This window comes from Hypanus sabinus, unplaced genomic scaffold (genome assembly GCF_030144855.1).
Source record: "Hypanus sabinus isolate sHypSab1 unplaced genomic scaffold, sHypSab1.hap1 scaffold_1563, whole genome shotgun sequence".
In the NCBI taxonomy this organism is placed as follows: Eukaryota; Metazoa; Chordata; class Chondrichthyes; order Myliobatiformes; family Dasyatidae; genus Hypanus; species Hypanus sabinus.
The window spans coordinates 63,601-84,695 of record NW_026779641.1 but is presented as its reverse complement, the minus strand read 5'-3'; the positions used below and the strand labels follow the sequence as shown (position 1 = coordinate 84,695).

At 57.4% G+C, this 21,095-nt stretch overlaps 2 protein-coding genes across 2 annotated transcripts; one reads left to right on the top strand and one right to left on the bottom strand.

Moving 5' to 3' along the window:
- Positions 1–5,301: 5,301 nt before the first annotated feature.
- On the top strand, positions 5,302–8,377 carry LOC132387145 (NACHT, LRR and PYD domains-containing protein 3-like; the record flags this gene model as incomplete). The annotated part of the gene is made up of 6 exons (XM_059959499.1): positions 5,302–5,388; positions 5,544–5,714; positions 5,870–6,040; positions 6,230–6,400; positions 6,556–6,723; positions 6,888–8,377. Coding segments are annotated over 6 exons (856 nt in total), but the record flags the coding sequence as incomplete, so codon positions are not given.
- A 120-nt stretch (positions 8,378–8,497) lies between these two features.
- On the bottom strand, positions 8,498–20,065 carry LOC132387144 (uncharacterized). The gene is made up of 4 exons (XM_059959498.1): positions 19,734–20,065; positions 15,897–15,983; positions 11,208–11,378; positions 8,498–8,713 (listed from the first exon to the last, which is right to left on the bottom strand). The coding sequence occupies exons 1-4, from the start codon at positions 20,063–20,065 to the stop codon at positions 8,674–8,676; spliced, it is 630 nt and encodes a 209-aa protein (XP_059815481.1). The 3' UTR covers positions 8,498–8,673.
- Positions 20,066–21,095: the final 1,030 nt, after the last annotated feature.

Here is a 21,095-nt window from a genome sequence, read left to right as displayed (position 1 = left end):
ATCCTGCTCCCCCGTCCCTCTTCCTCCCTGTGGGTTCTCCCTCCCGCCTCCCCCTTCCACCGTGTGGGATCCCCTTCCCCGTCCACCAAGCCCCCTGTGGGATCCCTCTCCCCCCGCCCCCCTTCCTCCAGTGGGATCACCCTCCCCCGTCCCCCTTCTCCTTAGGGATCTCTCTTCCCAGTCCCCCTTCCTCCTGTGGGATCACTCCTCCCCGTCCCCCCTTCCTCGTGTGGGATATCTCTGCCCTGTCTCCCGTCCACCTGTTGGATCCTCCCCCGTTCACCTTCCCCTGTGGGATCTCGCACCCCCGTCCCCTTCACCACTATGGGTTCTCCAACCCGCCTCCCCCTTCCCCCCTGTGGGATCCCTCTCTACCGTCCTCCTTCCCCCTGTGGGATCTGACTCCCGTGTACCCCTTCCTCCTGTGGGTTTTGCCTCCCACGTCCCCCTTCCTCCTGTGGGATTTCTCTTCCCCGTCCCCCTTCCTCCTGGGGGATCTCACACCCCGTCTCCCTTCCTCGTGTGGTATCTCCCTCCCCCGTCCCTCTTCCCCCTGTGGATTTCACTCCCCAGTCCCCCTTCCTCCTGTGGGATCTCTCTACACCGTCCCCCTTCTTCCTGTGGGATCTCACTCCCCCGTCCCCCTTCCCGCTGTGGGATCCCCCTCACCCGTCCCCCTTCCTCCTGTGGTATCTCCCTCCCCCGTCCCCCTTCCTCCTGTGGTATCTCCCTCCCCCGTCCCCCTTCCTCCTGTGGGATCCCTCTCCCCCGTCCCCCTTTCTCCTGTGGTATCTCCCACCCCGTCCACCTTCCTCCTGTGGGATCTCCCTCCCCCGTCCCCTTTCCTCCTGTGGGATCTCCCTCCCCCGTCCCCTTTCCTCCTGTGGGATCTCCCTCCCCCGTCCCCTTTCCTCCTGTGGGATCTCCCTCCCCCGTCCCCCCTTCCTCCTGTGTGATCACCCTCCCCCGTCCCACTTTCTCCTGTGGTATCTCCCTTCCTCGTCCCCCTTCCTCCTGTGGGATCCCCTCCCCCGTCCCCCTTTCTCCTGTGGTATCTCCCTCCCCCGTCCCCCTTCCTCCTGAGGTATCTCCCTCCCACGTCCCCCTTCCTCCTGTGGGATCCCCCTCCCCCGTCCCCCTTTCTCCTGTGGTATCTCACACCCCCCCGTCCCCTTTCCTCCTGTGGTATCTCCTTCCGCCATCCCCCTTCCTCCTGTGGGATCTCTCTGCTCCGTCCCCCTTCCCCCTGTGGGATCCCCCTCCCCCGTCCCCCTTCCTCCTGTGGTATCTCCCTCCCCCGTCCCCCTTTCTCCTGTGGGATATCTCTGACCCATCCCCCTTCCTCCTGTGGGATCTCTCTGCTCCGTCCCCCTTCCCCCTGTGGGATCCCCCTCCCCCGTCCCCCTTCCTCCTGTGGTATCCCCCTCCCCAGTTCCCCTTTCTCCTGTGGGATATCTCTGACCCATCCCCCTTCCTCCTGTGGGATCTCTCTGCTCCGTCCCCCTTCCCCCTGTGGGATCCCCCTCCCCCGTCCCCCTTCCTCCTGTGGTATCCCCCTCCCCAGTTCCCCTTTCTCCTGTGGGATCTCTCTGCCCCGTCCCCCTTCTCCCTGTGGGATCCCCCCCCCGTGTCCCCCCTTCACCCTTGTGGGATTTTTCTCCCCCGTCCCCCTTCCTCCTGTGGGATATCTCTGCCCTGTCTCCCGTCCACCTGTTGGATCCTCCCCCGTTCACCTTCCCCTGTGGGATCTCGCACCCCCGTCCCCTTCACCACTATGGGTTCTCCAACCCGCCTCCCCCTTCCCCCCTGTGGGATCCCTCTCTACCGTCCTCCTTCCCCCTGTGGGATCTGACTCCCGTGTACCCCTTCCTCCTGTGGGTTTTGCCTCCCACGTCCCCCTTCCTCCTGTGGGATTTCTCTTCCCCGTCCCCCTTCCTCCTGGGGGATCTCACACCCCCGTCTCCCTTCCTCGTGTGGTATCTCCCTCCCCCGTCCCTCTTCCCCCTGTGGGATTTCACTCCCCAGTCCCCCTTCCTCCTGTGGGATCTCTCTACACCGTCCCCCTTCTTCCTGTGGGATCTCACTCCCCCGTCCCCGTTCCCGCTGTGGGATCCCCCTCACCCGTCCCCCTTCCTCCTGTGGTATCTCCCTCCCCCGTCCCCCTTCCTCCTGTGGTATCTCCCTCCCCCGTCCCCCTTCCTCCTGTGGGATCCCTCTCCCCCGTCCCCCTTTCTCCTGTGGTATCTCCCACCCCGTCCACCTTCCTCCTGTGGGATCTCCCTCCCCCGTCCCCTTTCCTCCTGTGGGATCTCCCTCCCCCGTCCCCTTTCCTCCTGTGGGATCTCCCTCCCCCGTCCCCTTTCCTCCTGTGGGATCTCCCTCCCCCGTCCCCCTTCCTCCTGTGTGATCCCCCTCCCCCGTCCCACTTTCTCCTGTGGTATCTCCCTTCCTCGTCCCCCTTCCTCCTGTGGGATCCCCTCCCCCGTCCCCCTTTCTCCTGTGGTATCTCCCTCCCCCGTCCCCCTTCCTCCTGAGGTATCTCCCTCCCACGTCCCCCTTCCCCCTGTGGGATCCCCCTCCCCCGTCCCCCTTCCTCCTGTGGTATCTCCCTCCCCCGTCCCCTTTTCTCCTGTGGGATATCTCTGACCCATCCCCCCTTCCTCCTGTGGGATCTCTCTGCTCCGTCCCCCTTCCCCCTGTGGGATCCCCCTCCCCCGTCCCCCTTCCTCCTGTGGTATCCCCCTCCCCAGTTCCCCTTTCTCCTGTGGGATATCTCTGACCCATCCCCCTTCCTCCTGTGGGATCTCTCTGCTCCGTCCCCCTTCCCCCTGTGGGATCCCCCTCCCCCGTCCCCCTTCCTCCTGTGGTATCCCCCTCCCCAGTTCCCCTTTCTCCTGTGGGATCTCTCTGCCCCGTCCCCCTTCTCCCTGTGGGATCCCCCTCCCGTGTCCCCCCTTCACCCTTGTGGGATCTCTCTTCCCAGTCCCCCTTCCTCCTGTGGGATCACTCCTCCCCGTCCCCCTTCCTCGTGTGGGATATCTCTGCCCTGTCTCCCGTCCACCTGTGGGATCCCCCTCCCCCGTCCCCCTTCCTCTTGTGGCAACTTCCTCCCCCGTGCCCCTTTTTCCTTTGCGATCCCTCTCCCCGTCCCCCTTCCACCCTGTGGGATCCCTCTCCCCCGTCCTCCTGTGGGATCCCCCCTCCCCCGTCCCCCTTCCCCCTGTGGGATCTCTCTTCCCAGTCCCCCTTTCTCCTGTGGGATCTCTCTGCCCCGTCCCCCGTCCTCCTGTGGGATCCCACTCCCCCGTCCCCCTTCCTCCTGTGGTATCTCCCTCCCCCGTTTCCCTTTCTCCTGTGGGATCTCTCTGCCCCGTCCCCCTTCCCCCTGTGGGATCCCCCTCCCCCGTCCCCCTTCCTCCTGTGGTATCTCCCTCCCCTGTCCCACTTCCTCCTGTGGGATCCCTCTCCCCCGTCCCCCTTCCCCCAGTGGGATCCCTCTCCCCCGTCCCCCTTCCCCCAGTGGGATCCCTCTCTCCCGTCCCCCTTCCCCCTGTGGGATCTCTCTTCCCAGTCCCCGTTTCTCCTGTGGGATCTCTCTGCCCCGTCCCCCTTCCCCCTGTGGGATCCCCCTCCCCCGTCCCCCTTCCTCCTGTGGTATCTCCCTCCCCTGTCCCACTTCCTCCTGTGGGATCCCTCTCCCCCGTCCCCCTTCCCCCAGTGGGATCCCTCTCCCCCGTCCCCCTTCCCCCTGTGGGATCTCTCTTCCCAGTCCCCCTTCTGTGGGATCTCTCTGCCCCGTCCCACTTCCCCCGTGTGGGATCCCCCTCCGCCGTCCACCTTCCCCCCTGTGGGATCCCCCTCCCCTTCCCCCTTCCACATTTTGGGATCCCCGTCCCCCTTCCCCCCTGTGGGTTCTCCCTCCCGTGTCCCCCTTCACCCCTGTGGAATCCCGCTCCACAGTCCCCCTTCCCCCTGTGGGATCCTGCTCCCCCGTCCCTCTTCCTCCCTGTGGGTTCTCCCTCCCGCCTCCCCCTTCCACCGTGTGGGATCCCCTTCCCCGTCCACCTACCCCCCTGTGGGATCCCTCTCCCCCGCCCCCCTTCCTCCAGTGGGATCACCCTCCCCCGTCCCCCTTCCTCCTTAGGGATCTCTCTTCCCAGTCCCCCTTCCTCCTGTGGGATCTCTCTTCCCCGTCCCCCTTCCTCGTGTGGGATCTCTCTGCCCTGTCTCCCGTCCACCTGTGGGATCCCCCTCCCCCGTCCCCCTTCCTCTTGTGGCAACTTCCTCCCCCGTGCCCCTTTTTCCTTTGGGATCCCTCTCCCCGTCCCCCTTCCACCCTGTGGGATCCCTCTCCCCCGTCCTCCTGTGGGATCACCCTCCCCCGAAACCCTTCCTCCTGTCGGATCTACCTCCCGCGTCCCCCTTTCTCCTGTGGTATCTCCCTCCCCCGTCCCCCTTCCTCCTGTGGGATCCCCCTCCCCCGTCCCCCTTCCTCCTGTTGTATCTCCCTCCCCCGTCCCCCTTTCTCCTGTGGGATCCCTCTACCCCGTTCCCCTTTCTCCTGTGGGATCTCTCTGCCCCGTCCCCCTTCCCCCTGTGGGATCCCCCTCCCCCGTCCCCCTTCCTCCTGTGGGATCCCTCTACCCCGTTCCCCTTTCTCCTGTGGGATCTCTGCCCCGTCCCCCTTCCCCCTGTGGGATCCCCCTCCCCCGTCCCCCTTTCTCCTGTGGGATCTCTCTGACCTATCCCCCTTCCTCCTGTGGTATCTCCCTCCCCCGTGCCCCTTCCTCCTGTGGGATTTCTCTTCCTCATCCCCCTTCCTCGTGTGGGATCTCTCTGACCCATCCCCCTTCCTCTTGTGGGATTTCTCTTCCTCATCCCCCTCCTCTACTGGGATCTTTCTTCCACATCCGCTTCCTTCTGTGTCTTTCCATCCTTTACCTTAGGTGATGTCTCTTCCTCCATCTCCCATCGACATTTCCCGATTCTCAAATCTTCCTCACTGTTTGACTTCTCCCCTTCACACCTGCCTTTCCGACTGTCTCACGTCAGGAACACTTTTCTAACCATTCGGGAATGAGAGAGAATATGTGGAGTTTACAGGGTCACACCGACAGACGAAATTACTGACATTCGGTGAATTCATTGGAGCTGGGCAGTGAGGGACATTGACAGTGATGGGATCTACGATCAGTGAATTACTGAAGGGTTTAACGTTCCCTGAAATATCCGGGTGAGAGAAATGCCCTCAGACGGACGATTTTAATCACAATGTTCATCAATTTGTCTGTTTGTGTTTAGCCTGAACGATAATAAACTGGGGGATTCAGGAGTGAAACTGGTGTCTGCGGCTCTGAGGAACCCGGAGTGTAAAATACAGAGACTGTGGTAAGTACCAGACTGTGGGAGATTGTGTTTACAGTCACTGGGTGTCTGACACTGAACATTAATGTGATCAGTAATTGTGTTACTGATAAACACTGGGGATTTGTACCATCTCCTGTTTCTCTGTGTCCTTCACCCTCACTCTCTCTCATCTCCAGGCTGGGGAATGTCGGTCTCACAGATTCTGGTGTCGAGGATCTCGCCTCCGTTCTCAATACAAAACCATCACTGACGGATCTGGACCTGAGTTTTAATAAACTGGGAGATTCAGGAGTGAAACTGGTGTCTGCGGCTCTGAGGAACCCTGAGTGTAAAATACAGACACTGTGGTAAGTACCAGACTGTGGGAGATTGTGTTTACAGTCACTGGGTGTCTGACACTGAACATTAATGTGATCAGTAATTGTGTTACTGATAAACACTGGGGATTTGTACCGTCTCCTGTCTCTATGTGTCCTTCACCCTCACTCTCTCTCATATCCAGGCTGTACAAAGTCGGTCTCACAGATTCTGGTGCCGAGGATCTCGTCTCCGCTCTCAGTACAAAACCATCACTGACGGGGCTGAACCTGAGTGAAAATAAACTGGGAGATTCAGGAGTGAAACTGGTATCTGCGGCTCTGAGGAACCCGGAGTGTAAAATACAGAGACTGGAGTAAGTACCAGACTGTGGGAGATTGTGTTTACAGTCACTGGGTGTCTGACACTGAACATCAATGTGATCAGTAATGGTGTTACTGATAAACACTGGGGATTTGTACCGTCTCCTGTCTCTCTCTCTCTGTCCTTCACCCTCACTCTCTCTCTCTCTCTGTCCTTCACCCTCACTCTCTCTCATCTCCAGGCTGTACAATGTCGGTCTCACAGATTCTCGTGCCGAGGATCTCGTCTCCGGTCTCAGTACAAACCCATCACTGACGGGGCTGAACCTAAGTGGTAATAAACTGGGAGATTCAGGAGTGAAACTGGTGTCTGCGGCTCTGAGGAACCCGGAGTGTAAAATACAGAGACTGGGGTAAGTACCAGACTGTGGGGGATTGTGTTTACAGTCACTGGGTGTCTGACACTGAACATTAATGTGATCAGTAATTGTGTTACTGATAAACACTGGGGATTTGTACCGTCTCCTGTCTCTCTGTGTCCTTCACCCTCACTCTCTCTCATCTCCAGGTTGAACCGTGTCGGTCTCACAGATTCTGGTGCCGAGGATCTCGTCTCCGCTCTCAGTACAAAACCATCACTGACGGATCTGGACCTGAGATCAAACTCTCTGACAGACCGATCTGTCCCCGCTCTCCGCCGCCTCATACTGACCCTCCCGAGTCTGGAGCGGATCCGGTGAGTGTTTGTGTTAATGTTCAATGTGATAAAATGTCAGCGGATCCGCGGGTTTTCTGGTGATATTTGTCTGTGAGTGTTGTTGAAACATTAACCCCGGTCCCCTGTTACTGACACTGTTGTGTGATCTGTTTATTTCATCTTTATTCTCCCATCTGTTTCAGGCTGGGTATGAATCGGTTCAGTGAGACCGGGATGAAGGAACTGAGATCTCTACAGGGAGTCAGACCCGGACTGAGAGTAGATCTGTGAACATCTGAATGTGGAGAATCGGTTCAGTGAGACCGGGATGAAGGAACTGAGATCTCTACAGGAACCCAGACCCGGACTGAGAGTGGATCTGTGAACATCTGAATGTGGGGAATCGGTTCAGTGAGACCGGGATGAAGGAACTGAGATCTCTACAGGAACCCAGACCCGGACTGATGGTGGATCTGTGATCATCTGAATGTGGTGAATCGGTTCAGTGAGACCGGGATGAAGGAACTGAGATCTCTACAGGAACCCAGACCCGGACTGATGGTGGATCTGTGAACATCTGAATGTGGAGAATCGGTTCCGTGAGACCGGGATGAAGGAACTGAGATCTCTACAGGAACCCAGACCCGGACTGAGAGTGGATCTGTGAACATCTGAATGTGGGGAATCGGTTCAGTGAGACCGGGATGAAGGAACTGAGATCTCTACAGGAACCCAGACCCGGACTGATGGTGGATCTGTGAACATCTGAATGTGGGGAATCGGTTCAGTGAGACCGGGATGAAGGAACTGAGATCTCTACAGGAACCCAGACCCGGACTGAGAGTGGATCTGAGAACATCTGAATGTGGGGAATCGGTTCAGTGAGACCGGGATGAAGGAACTGAGATCTCTACAGGAACCCAGACCCGGACTGATGGTGGATCTGTGAACATCTGAATGTGGTGAATCGGTTCAGTGAGACCGGGATGAAGGAACTGAGATCTCTACAGGAACCCAGACCCGGACTGATGGTGGATCTGTGAACATCTGAATGTGGGGAATCGGTTCAGTGAGACCGGGATGAAGGAACTGAGATCTCTACAGGAACCCAGACCCGGACTGATGGTGGATCTGTGGGTTGGGGACATTTGGCCGACTCCCCGCCCTCCCCTTTAACTCCCGCCCTTACCTTTAACGGCCGCGCGCCGGGACTGATTCCCAATGGTTTTAACGGAACCGGCTCGGGCCTCGCGCTGTGTGCGTCGCTCGCAGCGGTCCCGCAGTGACGTGTTTCCGCCTGCTGTCCGGCGAGGCAGCATCCGCCGGAAGTGCGTGTTGGAGACTCCCCACGTGGCTACCCGGGGATTTACCCGGACAGGAAGAGCCCGGGGTCCGGGGCTCAGTCTGGGACACCGGTGTCCCGGGGTGGGGGGGGGGGGATGGTCCCGGGAGAGAATCCTTTTGCCCCCTTTGCTGAGGACGGAGCATTCGGCAGCCTGGCCGATATAATGATGTTAAATGGACAAATCCCTCGGCAGTGACCCTGGATCTGCAGCGATCCCGGTCACGGCCCCGAAGTGTGATTTTATAATCAGTTTTATAATTTTATAATCAGTTCCCCGATGCAGAGTGACGGTGAGAAACGGGACTGGTTATTATTCAACCGGTCACCCCTTGTCGCCGGTCAGTTAATTGTGTGTGTCAGCAGATTATTTATTACCGCACGTTAGCAGCTCACACATTGTTTCATTGATATTTCTCATAAAAAATCAATAAAACACTGTATCTTCCTGTCTTGTGTCGGACTCGAGTTTTATTTGAAGTTTCTATTGCCCTCCACACCCTGTGCACTGCAACAGTGGGTCGGAGCTCCTCACACTGACACAGTAGCGTCTCAGCTCCAGGCTGAGGGAGGTTGGACAAGCAGAGTCTTGGAGCCCCGGATCTCATCTCCACCAAAGCCCATTTCTGGCAAATTGACCCCCGCAGTTAAAATCGACGTGAATCCACTGAGGTCCCGAGTAAGAGACTGAAGGGGGTGGAAAACCGGCGTCAGACACAGAGTGAATCTCCCTCCACACCGTCCCATCAGACACTCCCGGTGTCAGACACATAGTGAATCTCCCTCCACACCGTCCCATCACACACTCCCGGGGTCAGACACAGAGTGAATCTCCCTCCACACCGTCCCATCACACACTCCCGGTGTCAGACACAGAGTGAATCTCCCTCCACACCGTCCGATCACACACTCCCGGGGTCAGACACAGAGTGAATCTCCCTCCACACCATCCCATCACACACACCCGGTGTCAGACACAGAGTGAATCACCCTCCACACCGTCCCATCACACACTCCCGGGGTCTGACACAGAGTGAATCACCCTCCTCACCGTCCCATCACACACTCCCGGGGTCTGACACAGAGTGAATCTCCCTCCACACCGTCCCATCACACTCTCCCGGGGTCAGACTCAGAGTGAATCTCCCTCCACACCGTCCCGTCACACACTCCCGGGGTCAGACACAGAGTGAATCACCCTCCTCACCGTCCCATCACACACTCCCGGGGTCTGACACAGAGTGAATATCCCTCCACACCGTCCCATCACACTCTCCCGGGGTCAGACTCAGAGTGAATCTCCCTCCACACCGTCCCATCACACTCTCCCGGGGTCAGACTCAGAGTGAATCTCCCTCCACACCGTCCCATCAAACAATTCCGGGGTCAGACACAGAGTGAATCTCCCTCCGCACCGTCCCATCACACAATCCCGGGGTCAGAAAGAGAGTGAATCTCCCTCCACACCGTCCCATCACACTCTCCCGGGGACAGACTCAGAGTGAATCTCCCTCCACACCGCCCCATCACACACTCCCGGGGTCTGACACAGAGTGAATCTCCCTCCACACCGTCCCATCACACACTCCCGGGGTCAGACAGAGTGAATCTCACTCCGCACCGTCCCATCACACACTCCCGGGGTCAGACAGAGAGTGAATCTCCCTCCACACCGTCCCATCACACTCTCCCGGGGTCAGACACAGAGTGAATCTCCCTCCACACCGTTCCATCAAACAATACCGGGGTCAGACACACGGTGAATCTCCCTCTGCACCGTCCCATCGCACACTCCCGGGGTCAGACAGAGAATGAATCTCCCTCCACACCGTCCCATCACACTCTCCCGGGGTCAGACTCAGAGTGAATCTCCCTCCACACCGTCCCATCACACACTCCCGGGGTCAGACACAGAGTGAATCTCACTCCACACCGTCCCCTCACACACTCCCGGGGTCAGACACAGAGTGAATCTCCCTCCACACCATCCCATCACACACTCCCGGGGTCAGACACAGAGTGAATCTCCCTCCACACCATCCCATCACACTCTCCCGGGGTCAGACACAGAGGGAATCTCACTCCACACCGTCCCCTCACACACTCCCGGGATCAGATACAGAGTGAATCTCCCTCCACCCCATCCCATCACACACTCCCGGGGTCAGACACAGAGTGAATCTCCCTCCACACCATCCCATCACACACTCCCGGGGTCAGACACAGAGTGAATCTCCCTTTACACCATCCCATCACACACTCCCGGGGTCAGACACAGAGTTAATCTCCCTCCACACCATCCCATCACACTCTCCCGGGGTCAGACACAGAGTGAATCTCCCACCACACCGTCCCCTCACACACTCCTGGGGTCAGACACAGAGTGAATCTCCCTCCACACCGTCCCATCACACTCTCTCGGGGTCAGACACAGAGTGAAACTCCCTTTACACCGTCCCATCACACACTCCCGGGGTCAGACACAGAGTGAATCTCCCTCCACACCATCCCATCACACACTCCCGGGGTCAGACACAGAGTGAATCTCCCTCCACACCATCCCATCACACACTCCCGGGGTCAGACACACAGTGAATCTCCCTTTACACCATCCCATCACACACTTCCGGGGTCAGACACAGAGTTAATCTCCCTCCACACCATCCCATCACACTCTCCCGGGGTCAGACACAGAGTGAATCTCCCACCACACCGTCCCCTCACACACTCCCGGGGTCAGACACAGAGTGAATCTCCCTCCACACCGTCCCATCACACTCTCCCGGGGTCAGACACAGGGTGAAACACCCTTTACACCGTCCCATCACACACTCCCGGGGTCAGGCACAGAATGAGTCTCCCTCCGCACCGTCCCATCGTACACTCCCGGGGTCAGACGCAGAGTGACTCTCCCTCCGCACCATCCCATCACACACACCCGGGGTCAGACACAGAGTGAATCTCCCTCCACACCGTCCCATCACACACTCCCAGGGTCAGACACAGAGTGAATCTCCCTCCACACCGTCCGAACACACACTCCCGGGGTCAGACACAGAGTGAATCTCCCTCCACACCGTCCCATCACACACTCCCAGTGTCAGACACAGAGTGAATCTCCCTCCACACCGTCCGATCACACACTCCCGGGTTCAGACTCAGAGTGAAGCTCCCTCCTCACCTGCCATCTGAAGGCTTGTTCATGAAGCCCCACCTCATGACGGTCGGAAACCCGGCCCCTCCCAGACCCCTCAGCCCGGACGTCTTCACCTCCCCGAGGATCCAGTCCGCCCCCTTCAGCAGGATCTCCTTCGTCTTGTACCAGTCGCCCCGCCGTAGCGCCCCCTTCAGCCTGGGGGGACAAGAGTGGAGGGGAGCGGGAAGAAGGTGAAAAGAGTGAGGGGATTGAAAAAGATTTATGTCCTGTTATCACCCTGATAGCGAGGGAGTGCCCCCAATTTCCTGTGAGTTATGGAGCGTCCGAATTTCCCTGGCAGATCAGGGAGTGCTGACATTCACGTCCCAGATGGAGGCAACTCAGAATTGATAACCCTTCGCCTTGGGGGCTTCAGAAAAGTCACCCCCTCCCGTTAAGTACGGGGGCATCACAAGTTCCCCCGCCCTTAAAAAATGAGCAGCCAGAAAGATCCATTACTCAAACAGGGGACGTCCGCAACTACGCCAACCCCTCTGTCTGGGGACGTCCACAAATTCCCCAACCCCTCTCTTACGGGACGTCCACAAATACCCCAACTGCTGAATTAGGGAACGTCCACAAATACCCCAACCCCTGGTTTAGGGGACGTCCACAACTACCCCAACCACTGAATTAGGGAACATCCACAAATACCCCAACCCCTCTATTACGGGACGTCCACAAATACCCCAATCTCTGAGGGAACGTCCACAAATACCCCAATCCCTGAATGAGGGATCGTCCACAAATTTCCCAATCCTGGAATGAGGGAACGTCCACAAGTTCCCCAATCCCTGAATGTGGGAACGTCCACAAATACCCCAATCCCTGAATGAGGGAATGTCCACAAATTCCATCCCGCTCCCCCCTCAGCGGAGTGCCTGCATTTTCCCTTCCACTGTCTGGAAGCGTCACCGTGATGTTATCCCTGTGAGAGAGCGTCCCCGTTTTCCTCCCCTCACAGTGAGAGGACACCTCCCTCCATGAGCCGGCGACCATCTCCCATCGGTTAGGGATCGCCTCTGAATTCCTCTCACCTCCAGTCGTGCCTGCCATACAGGTTGGTGAAGATACGGTCCGCATCCTTCAGCGGGCCGTATTTGGTCTTGGCAGGAGCCTCTTGTGATAGGAGGGAGGGGCACCGTCGTCAGCGAGATCCCACCCTCCGACAACTGTGACCGGTGCGGGGAGTCGAGTGAAGGGGGGGGGGGACCTCGGGGTACGAGGTAGGACACGCACCGTGAACGGTGGGGAGTGTCGAGGGACGGTGGGACCTCGGCGTACGAGGTAGGACACAGACAGTGAACGATGGGGAGTATCGAGGGACGGGGTGACATCGGCGTACGAGGGTAGGACACACACCGTGAACGGTGGGGAGTGTCGAGGGACGGAGGGACATCGGTGTACGAGGGTGGGACCTGCACCGTGAATGGTGGGTAGTGTCGAGGGACAGGCTGACCTCGGCGTACGAGGGTAGGACATGCACCGTGAACGGTGGGGGAGTGTCGAGGGACAGGGGGACCTCGGCGAACGAGGGTAGGACACGCACCGTGAACAGTGGGGAGTGTCGTGGGACTGGGGGACTTCGGTGTACGAGGGTAGGACACGCACCGTGAATGGTGGGTAGTGTCGAGGGACAGGCTGACCTCGGCGTACGAGGGTAGGACACGCACCGTGAACGCTGGGGAGTGTCGAGGGACGGAGGGACATCGGCGTACGAGGGTAGGACACGCACCGTGAACGCTGGGGAGTGTCGAGGGACAGGGGGACATCGGCGTACGAGGGTAGGACATGCACCGTGAACGATGGGGTGTGTCGAGGGACAGGGGGACCTCGGCGAACGAGGGTAGGACACGCACCGTGAACAGTGGGGAGTGTCGTGGGACTGGGGGACTTCGGTGTACGAGGGTAGGACACGCACCGTGAATGGTGGGTAGTGTCGAGGGACAGGCTGACCTCGGCGTACGAGGGTAGGACACGCACCGTGAACGCTGGGGAGTGTCGAGGGACGGAGGGACATCGGCGTACGAGGGTAGGACATGCACCGTGAACGATGGGGTGTGTAGAGGGACAGGGGGATCTCGGCGTACAAGGGTAGGACACGCACCGTGAACGGTGGGGATTGTCGAGGGACGAGGGGACCTCGGCGTACGAGGGTAGGTCACGCACCGTGAACGGTGGGGAGTGTCGAGGGACGGGGGGACCTCGGCGTACGAGGGTCGGACACGCACAGTGAACGGTGGGGAGTGTCGAGGGACGGGGGGACCTCGGCGTACGAGGGTAGGACACACACCGTGAACTGTGGGGAGTGTCGAGGGACGGGGGGACCTCGGCGTACGAGGGTAGGACACACACCGTGAACGGTGGGGAGTGTCGAGGGACGGGGGGACATCGGCGTACGAGGGTAGGACACACACCGTGAACGGTGGGGAGTTTCGAGGGACGGGGGGACATCGGCGTACGAGGGTAGGACACACACCGTGAACGGTGGGGAGTGTCGAGGGACGGGGGGACCTCGGCGTACGAGGGTAGGACATGCACCGTGAACGGTGGGGTGTCGAGGGTCGGGGTGACATCGGCGTACGAGAGTAGGACACACACCGTGAACGGTGGGGAGTGTTGAGGGACGGGGTGTCATCGGCGTACGAGGGTAGGACACGCACCGTGAACGGTGGGGAGTGTCGAGGGACGGGGGACCTCGGCGTACGAGGGTAGGACAGGCACCGCGAACGGTGGGGAGTGTCGAGGGACAGGGGGGACCTCGGCGTACGAGGGTAGGACTAGCACCGTGAACGGTGGGGAGTGTAGAGTGACAGGGGGATCTCGGCGTACAAGGGTAGGACACGCACCGTGAACGGTTGGGAGTGTCGAGGGATGGGGGACCTCGGCGTACGAGGGTAGGACACACACCGTGAACGGTGGGGAGTGTCGAGGGACAGGGGGACCTCAGCGTACGAGGGTGGGACACACACCGTGAACGGTGGGGAGTGTCGGGGGACAGGGGGACACATGTAAAGGACTATCTGGGGCCCTGAACGGAGGTGAGCGGGCAGGCGAGGTCCCGGAGGACTGATGGATGATTCGCCGGTAAGGAAGGGGACCGGGATCATCCTGGGAACTAGAGAATGGCGACTGCCCCATCAGCAGCCGGACAGAATTCTCAGCAATAGGATTTATGGGCACTTGGAAACCCTTGGCCTAATTGTGGACTGCCAGCTTGGCTCTGTGCGGAGCAAGTCAGGAAAATGATTCCGGGATTGTGAGGAATCGCAAAAGGTCGGTTTGCAGGGGCAGCAGGCTATCAAGAAGGAAAATAGGACTCTGGCCTTCGTTGCTGGAGGGGTCGAATTCAAGAGCAGGGAGGTCATGCTGTAACTGTACAGGGTACTGGTGAGGCCGCACCGGGAGTACTGTGTGCAGTTCCGCTCTCCTTACTCGAGGAAGGATCTACTGGCTTTGGAGGCAGTGCAGAGGAGGCTCACCGGGCTGATTCCAGGGCTGAAGGGGTTAACCTATGAGGGGAAATTGAGTCGCCTGGGACTGTACTCTCTGGAGTTCAGAAGAATGAGAGGGGATCTTATAGAAACAGACAAAATTTTGGAAGGGACAGATAAGATAGATGTAGGAAAGCTGTTTCCATTGGTGGGTGAGACTCGAACTAGGGGACATTGCCTCAAGATTCAGGGGAGAAGATTTAGGACGGAGATGGGGAGAAACTGTTTTTCCCAGAGAGTGGTGAATCTGTGGAATTCTCTGCCCAGGGAAGCAGCTGAGGCTTCCTCACTAAATATACTTAAGAAACAGTTAGGTAGGTTTTTACACAGCAAAGTAATTAAGGGTTCTGGGGAAAAGGCAGGTGGATGGAGCTGAGTTTACGGACAGATCGGCCATCATCTCATTGAATGACTGAACAGGATCGATGGGCCGGATGGCCTACTCCTGCCCCTATTTCTTATGTTATGTTCTTAAACCAATTACAGTGTATTGGATAGATTACAAATCCGTGCAAAAAGCAGAAATAATATATTTATTAAAAAGCGAGGTAGTGGCCAAGGGTTCAGTGTCCATTTCGGAATCGGATGGCGGAGGGGAGGAAGCTGTTCCTGAATCACTGAGTGTGTGCCTTCAGGCTCATGTACCCCCTCCCTGATGGTAACAGTGAGAAAAGGGCATGCCCTGGGTGCTGGGGATCCTTAATAACAGACGCCGCCTCTCTGAGACACCGCTCCCTGAAGATGTCCTGGGTACTTTGTAGGCTAGGACCCAAGATGGAGCTGACCAGATTTACAACCCTCTGCAGCCTCCTCCGGCCCAGTGCAGTAGCCCCTCCACCCCAGACAGCGATGCGGCCTGTCGGAGTGCTCCCGCGAGCCTCATCGAGACGCCTGCGGTGCGAGGGATCGACGGACAGTTGCCTGTTTGGATTCAGGACCGGCTTGCCCGCGGGAGACGGAGGGTCGTGGTGGAAGGGACTTATTCAAGGTGGAGGTCTGGAATTGACGGCTTTGTGGCAAAGTTTGCGGATGATACGAAGGGGGGCGGAGAGATAGGTAGTGCCGAGGAAGCAACGCGATTGCAGAAGGACTTCGAGAAATTGGAAGACTGGGCAAAAAAATGGCAGATGGAATACAGTATTTTGGTAAAAAGGACCAAGAGTGCGGACTATTCTCTCACCGGGGAGAAGGTTCGAATATTAAGAGGTGCAGAGCGACTTGGGAGACCTCGTGCAGGACTCCTGGAAGGTTAATTCTGAGGCCGAGTCTGTGGTAAAGAAGACAAATGGAATGCTGGCGCTTATTTAAACAATAGACTATAGGTGCAGGAGTCGGCCATTCAGCCCTTTGAACCAGCACCGCCATTCAATGTAATCATGGCTGATCATCCACAATCAATACCCCTTTCCTGCCCTCTCCCCATGTCCCTGGGCTCTGCTATCTTTAAGAGCTCTATCTTTCTTGAAAGCATCCAGAGAATTGGCCTCCACTGCCTTCTGGGGCAGAGCATTCCACATATCCACCACTCTCTGGGTGAAAAAGTTTTTCCTCAACTCCGTTCTAAATGGCCTACCCCTTATTCTTAAACTGTGGCCTCTGGTTCTAGACTCCCCCAACATCCGGAACATTTTTCCTGCCTCTAGCATGTCCAATCAGTTAATAATCTTATATGCTCAATCGGATCCCCTCTTATCCTTCTAAATTCCAGTGTATACAAGCCCAGTCTCTCCAATCTTTCAACATATGACAGTCCCGTGAACCTACGCTCCACTCCCTCAATAGCAAGAATGTCCTTCCTCAAATTTGGAGACCAAAACTGCACACAATACTCCAGGTGGGGTCTCACCAGGGCCCTGTACAACTGCGGAAGGACCTCTTTGCCTCTATACCCAACCCGTCTTGTTATGAAGGCCAACATGCCATTAGCTTTCTTCACTGCCCGCTGTAACTGCATGCTTACTGTCTGTGACTGATAAACAAGGACACCTAGATCTCGTTGTACTTCCCCTTTTCCTAACTTGACACCATTTAGATAGTAATCTGCCTTCCTGTTCTTGCCACCAAAGTGGATAACCTCACATTTATCCACACTAAACTGCATCTTCCCACCCACCCAACCTGTCCAAGTCACCCTGCATTCTCCTAACATCCTCCTGGCATTTCACACTGCCACCCAGCTTTGTGTCATCGGCAGATTTGCTAATGTTACTTTTAACCCCTTCATCTAAATCATTAATGTATATCGTAAATAGCTGCGGTCCCAGCACCGAGCCTTGCGGTACCCCACTGGTCATTTCAAAGGGAATAGAATATAAAAGCGGACAGATAACACTGAGCCTTTATAAGACACTAGTCAGCCGCACTTGCAGTATTGTCAACAGTTCTGGGCCCTGCGTCTCAGAAAGGGTGTGTTGTCGTTGGACAGAGTCCAGAGGAGGTGTGCGAGGATGATTCCGGAAACGAAGGGGTTAATATACGAGGAGCGTTTGGCAGCTTTGGGCCTGGACTCACTGGAATTTAGACGAATGCGGGGTGGCGGGGGGTTCTCATTTAAACTACCGAACGTTGAAAGGACTGGTTTCAGGTGGGCATTGGAGAGGATGTTCCCTATGGTGGGGGGGGGGGGGTATCCAGAACTAGAGGGCACAGCCTCAAAATTGAGGGGCTCCCCTTTAGGACAGAGGTGAAGGAGGAACTTTTTGCGCCAGAGAGCGGTGAATCTGTGGAACGCTCGGCCACGGACTGCGGGTCCGTGGGTATACTAAAAGCAAAAATCGGTATGTTTACTGATTGGTCAAGGCGGGAAGGCAGGTGAGCGGGATCTGGGATTGGCCGCGTCGGAATGGCGGAGCAGACTCGATGGGCTGAACGGCCTCACCCTGCCCCAGCGCCACGCGGCCTGTGACCGGCGGAGTTCCGGCGGGACCTCTGCTGCCCGCAGCGTGTTGAGGTGACCCGGGCGGGCGGGCTGGCCCGATGGCAGACGGTACCCGGGTCGGCGGCGAAGGTTTGCGCAGAACACAGCCGGCTCGCTCAGCACCTCCTCGTCAGACACAGGCCCGTTCGGCCCCGGCACAGTCCCTTTGGTCCACAGTGTTGTGCGCGACAGATTAAATTCGTCATCAAGTGGCCGGCTGAGCTCATCCCTCCTGTCTACCCGGTGTCCAAATCCCTCCATCTCCCTCACATCATCTGCCTCTCCAAAGGTCTCTTAAAAGCCTCTGATGCCTCTCTCACCGGACCAGGCATCCTCCAGTCTCTGAGTGAAAAACTTACCCCTCACACCCCTCCTCTCCCCTTCAGTGCTGCCCTCTGGTACTAGACATGTCAACCCTGGGAAACAGATACCCCCTGTCCACTCACATAATCCTGTAAACCTCTCCCAGATCTCCCCTCGGCCTCCAGAGAAAACAACCCATGTTTGTCCAGTTTCTCGTGACAGCACATGCCCTCTAAACCGGGCAGCGTCCTGGTGAATCTCTTCTGCCCCCTCTCCATCTTCCTGTAGAGGGACGGCCAGAGCTGTCCACAATTTTCCAGGTGTGGCCTAACCAGACTTTGATAAAGCTGAGGTCAAACACACTTGACTTCCGAACTCTGAGAAGAGTGGTGGCGGGGGTGGGGGAGGGGGTGGAAGTCGGGGCTGCAACGGGAGGAAAGGGTGGCCGGAGGCTTACCTGTTGGGGGGGGGGGGGTTGAGGTGGCGCACCGCAGAGGAGGCGGACAACGGGGAGAGGAGGGGAGGGCGGAAGCAGCTCCACAGCCGAGTCACCGACAGCATCTGTGGGGGAAGAGAGAGACAGAGGAGGAGGCCATTTGCCCCTTAAGCTGAAAAATCCAAACAGCCCATGTCCCTCCACCCTTATTGAACCCTTGACATGATTCAAACCCTCTGGGCTTCCATAACCACCTCTCCCCAGCCCAGTGTCCCTGGGAAACCCTCCCCTTGTGCTTCACACACTCGAGGCACTGTCACCAAAACTAACACTCACTCCTCAATCTCTCTCAAAACTGGCCGCCCCGCCCTCGCACCCCGATAGCCCCGCCGGGTCATAGAACTGCCTGCTTTTTCCAGGCGCCCTCCTTTCTTGTTCACTCCCTCCTCACCTCACCCTCAGTCCTCTCCTTTCCTCCTTCCTCACTACTCCGTCCCTTCTCCCTTTTCCCGCTGCTATCCCTCTTGCTCTCTCCTTCACTCCTTTCTTCCCTCCTGTCCCTCACTACTCCCTCCCTCCTCCCTTTTCCCGCTGCTATCCCTCATTGCTCTCTCCTTCACTCCTTTCTTCCCTCCTGTCCCTCACTCTATCCTCCTCTCCCTCACTCCATCACTCCCTCCCTTCCTCTCCCACATTCCCTCCCCACTCTATCATTCCCTCCCCTCCTCTCCTTCACTCTGTCATTCCCTTCCTTCCTCTCCCTCATTCTCTCCCCTCCCTCACTCCAACATTCCCTCCACCTCGTCTCCCTCACTCCATCATTCTCTCCCCTCCTCTCCCTCACTCCATCATTCTCTCCCCTCCTCTCCCTCACTCCATCATTCTCTCCCCTCCTCTCCCTCACTCCATCATTCCCTCCTCTCCCTCACTCCATCATTCTCTCCCCTCCTCTCCCTCACTCCATCATTCTCTCCCCTCCTCTCACTCACTCCATCATTCCCTCCTCTCCCTCACTCCATTATTCCCTCCCCTCAACACACACACAACACTGGTGGAACACAGCATATATAGGGAGTAGCACTGTCGGCATCTCAGGCCGAGACCCTTCCGTGTTTGCGTTTTTAAATTCTCTCCTCTCCCTCCCTCCATCCATCACTCACTCCCCCCAACCACTTGCCCCCTTCTCTCACTCACCCTCACCTCTTCGATGTCCCTCCGCCCGGAAGCGGAAACGCGACAGGGTCACGTGGGGCCGCCCCAGCGCCACCTTTGTTCGGGGAACCCTCCAGACAGAGGGTCTCGGCCCGAAACATTGACTGCCCGTTCCCGCGGATGCTGAGTTCCTCCAGCTTTGTTTGTACCTGTTGCTTGGGCGCCAGCATCTGCAGTGTGCTTGGCGTTTACCGCTCCCTCCAAACCCGCGGCAAACCTCCGCCATCTTGGAGAGGGGCAAACACCCGCGCATACGTCCCGCCCCCCCCTCTGTGATTGGCTGGGGCGCGCTTCTTGCGGTCCTCCAGCGTTCACCCTCCGATTCGCCAGTGTTTCTATCACTCTCCCGCCCCGTTGCCCGTCTGCTCCGACAGTCCGCTTCCGATTGGACCAGATGAACATCACTCTCCCTCCCATGGGGCGGGACTCCAGGTGTGAACATCTCAACGTGGAAACAGGCCCGCAGGGATACAAATACCATCACGTCGAGTAGAAGCTTAAAACTGGGCCTCTGAATTCCTGATCACCGCTCCCACTGCAGACAACAGTCTGGCTGGAAATAAAGTTCCGGAAAATATAATAACAATATTATGTTTCTGTGTGGGTATATTTTCAGGTTGTTGTCTTCAGTCCAACCAGTGAGCCGAGGGACATTTGGCTGTATTTGGAGTTATGGGTTAGAGATAGGGTTAGTTCCTAATGAAGGGTCTGGGCCCGAAAGGTCGACCATTTACCCTTTTCCATATCTGCTGCCTGGCCTGCTGAGTTCTTTCGGAGTTCTGTGTGTGTTCCTTCGTGTTTCAGCATCAGCAGATCTTCTCCATGATTAGGACGTGCGGGTTGTTTTTCTGTGAATCTCGGAGCGCCGTGTCTGTGTGCGAGCATCGGCCCTGGATGTAGGACGGGTTCCAACAGGCAGGCATTCCGCAGAACAGGATGCGGCCTCTCCGCTGAGATCCGGTCCAACCGGCTCCACTTTCCCCGCTCACGTTCAGCTGTGAGCAAAGTTCACACGAGTTTATCTTTAACTATCTCTGTTTTCAGCAGAAAGCAATAGACTCCAGGATGGGATGGAATATAGAATGAGATGCAAGGCTATTGTCACAGCTGCTGCCCAACTTTCCGTGTGTTTCACGATTCCTTTAAATAAATCAGTCTGAGACATTCTCCTTTCTAAGCTGCATGGTTATTCGGTGTCATTGCTTCTTACAGCGAGAGTGAGAGCGAGCGGTGACGGGACCCTGCCCCTGGGAATTTGAAACCTGCACAAAAAAAGATGGTTTGCAATGAACTGAAGGGGACTAATAGCCTCGTGGGGACGTTTGCTTGTGGTGTGCGGGAGGGAGCTGGGGGTTGAAAACGGAGTGGGTGGAGGATATAATCCGGAGTGCCAGAACTGATAGTGGAGAGCTTGCGGAGACAGATATTGTTGAGACATTAGACAAGTTCATGCGTCAAATAATTGAGCACAGTTGGACGAAAGCCCTGGGCTGCAGATAGTTCAATGCAAG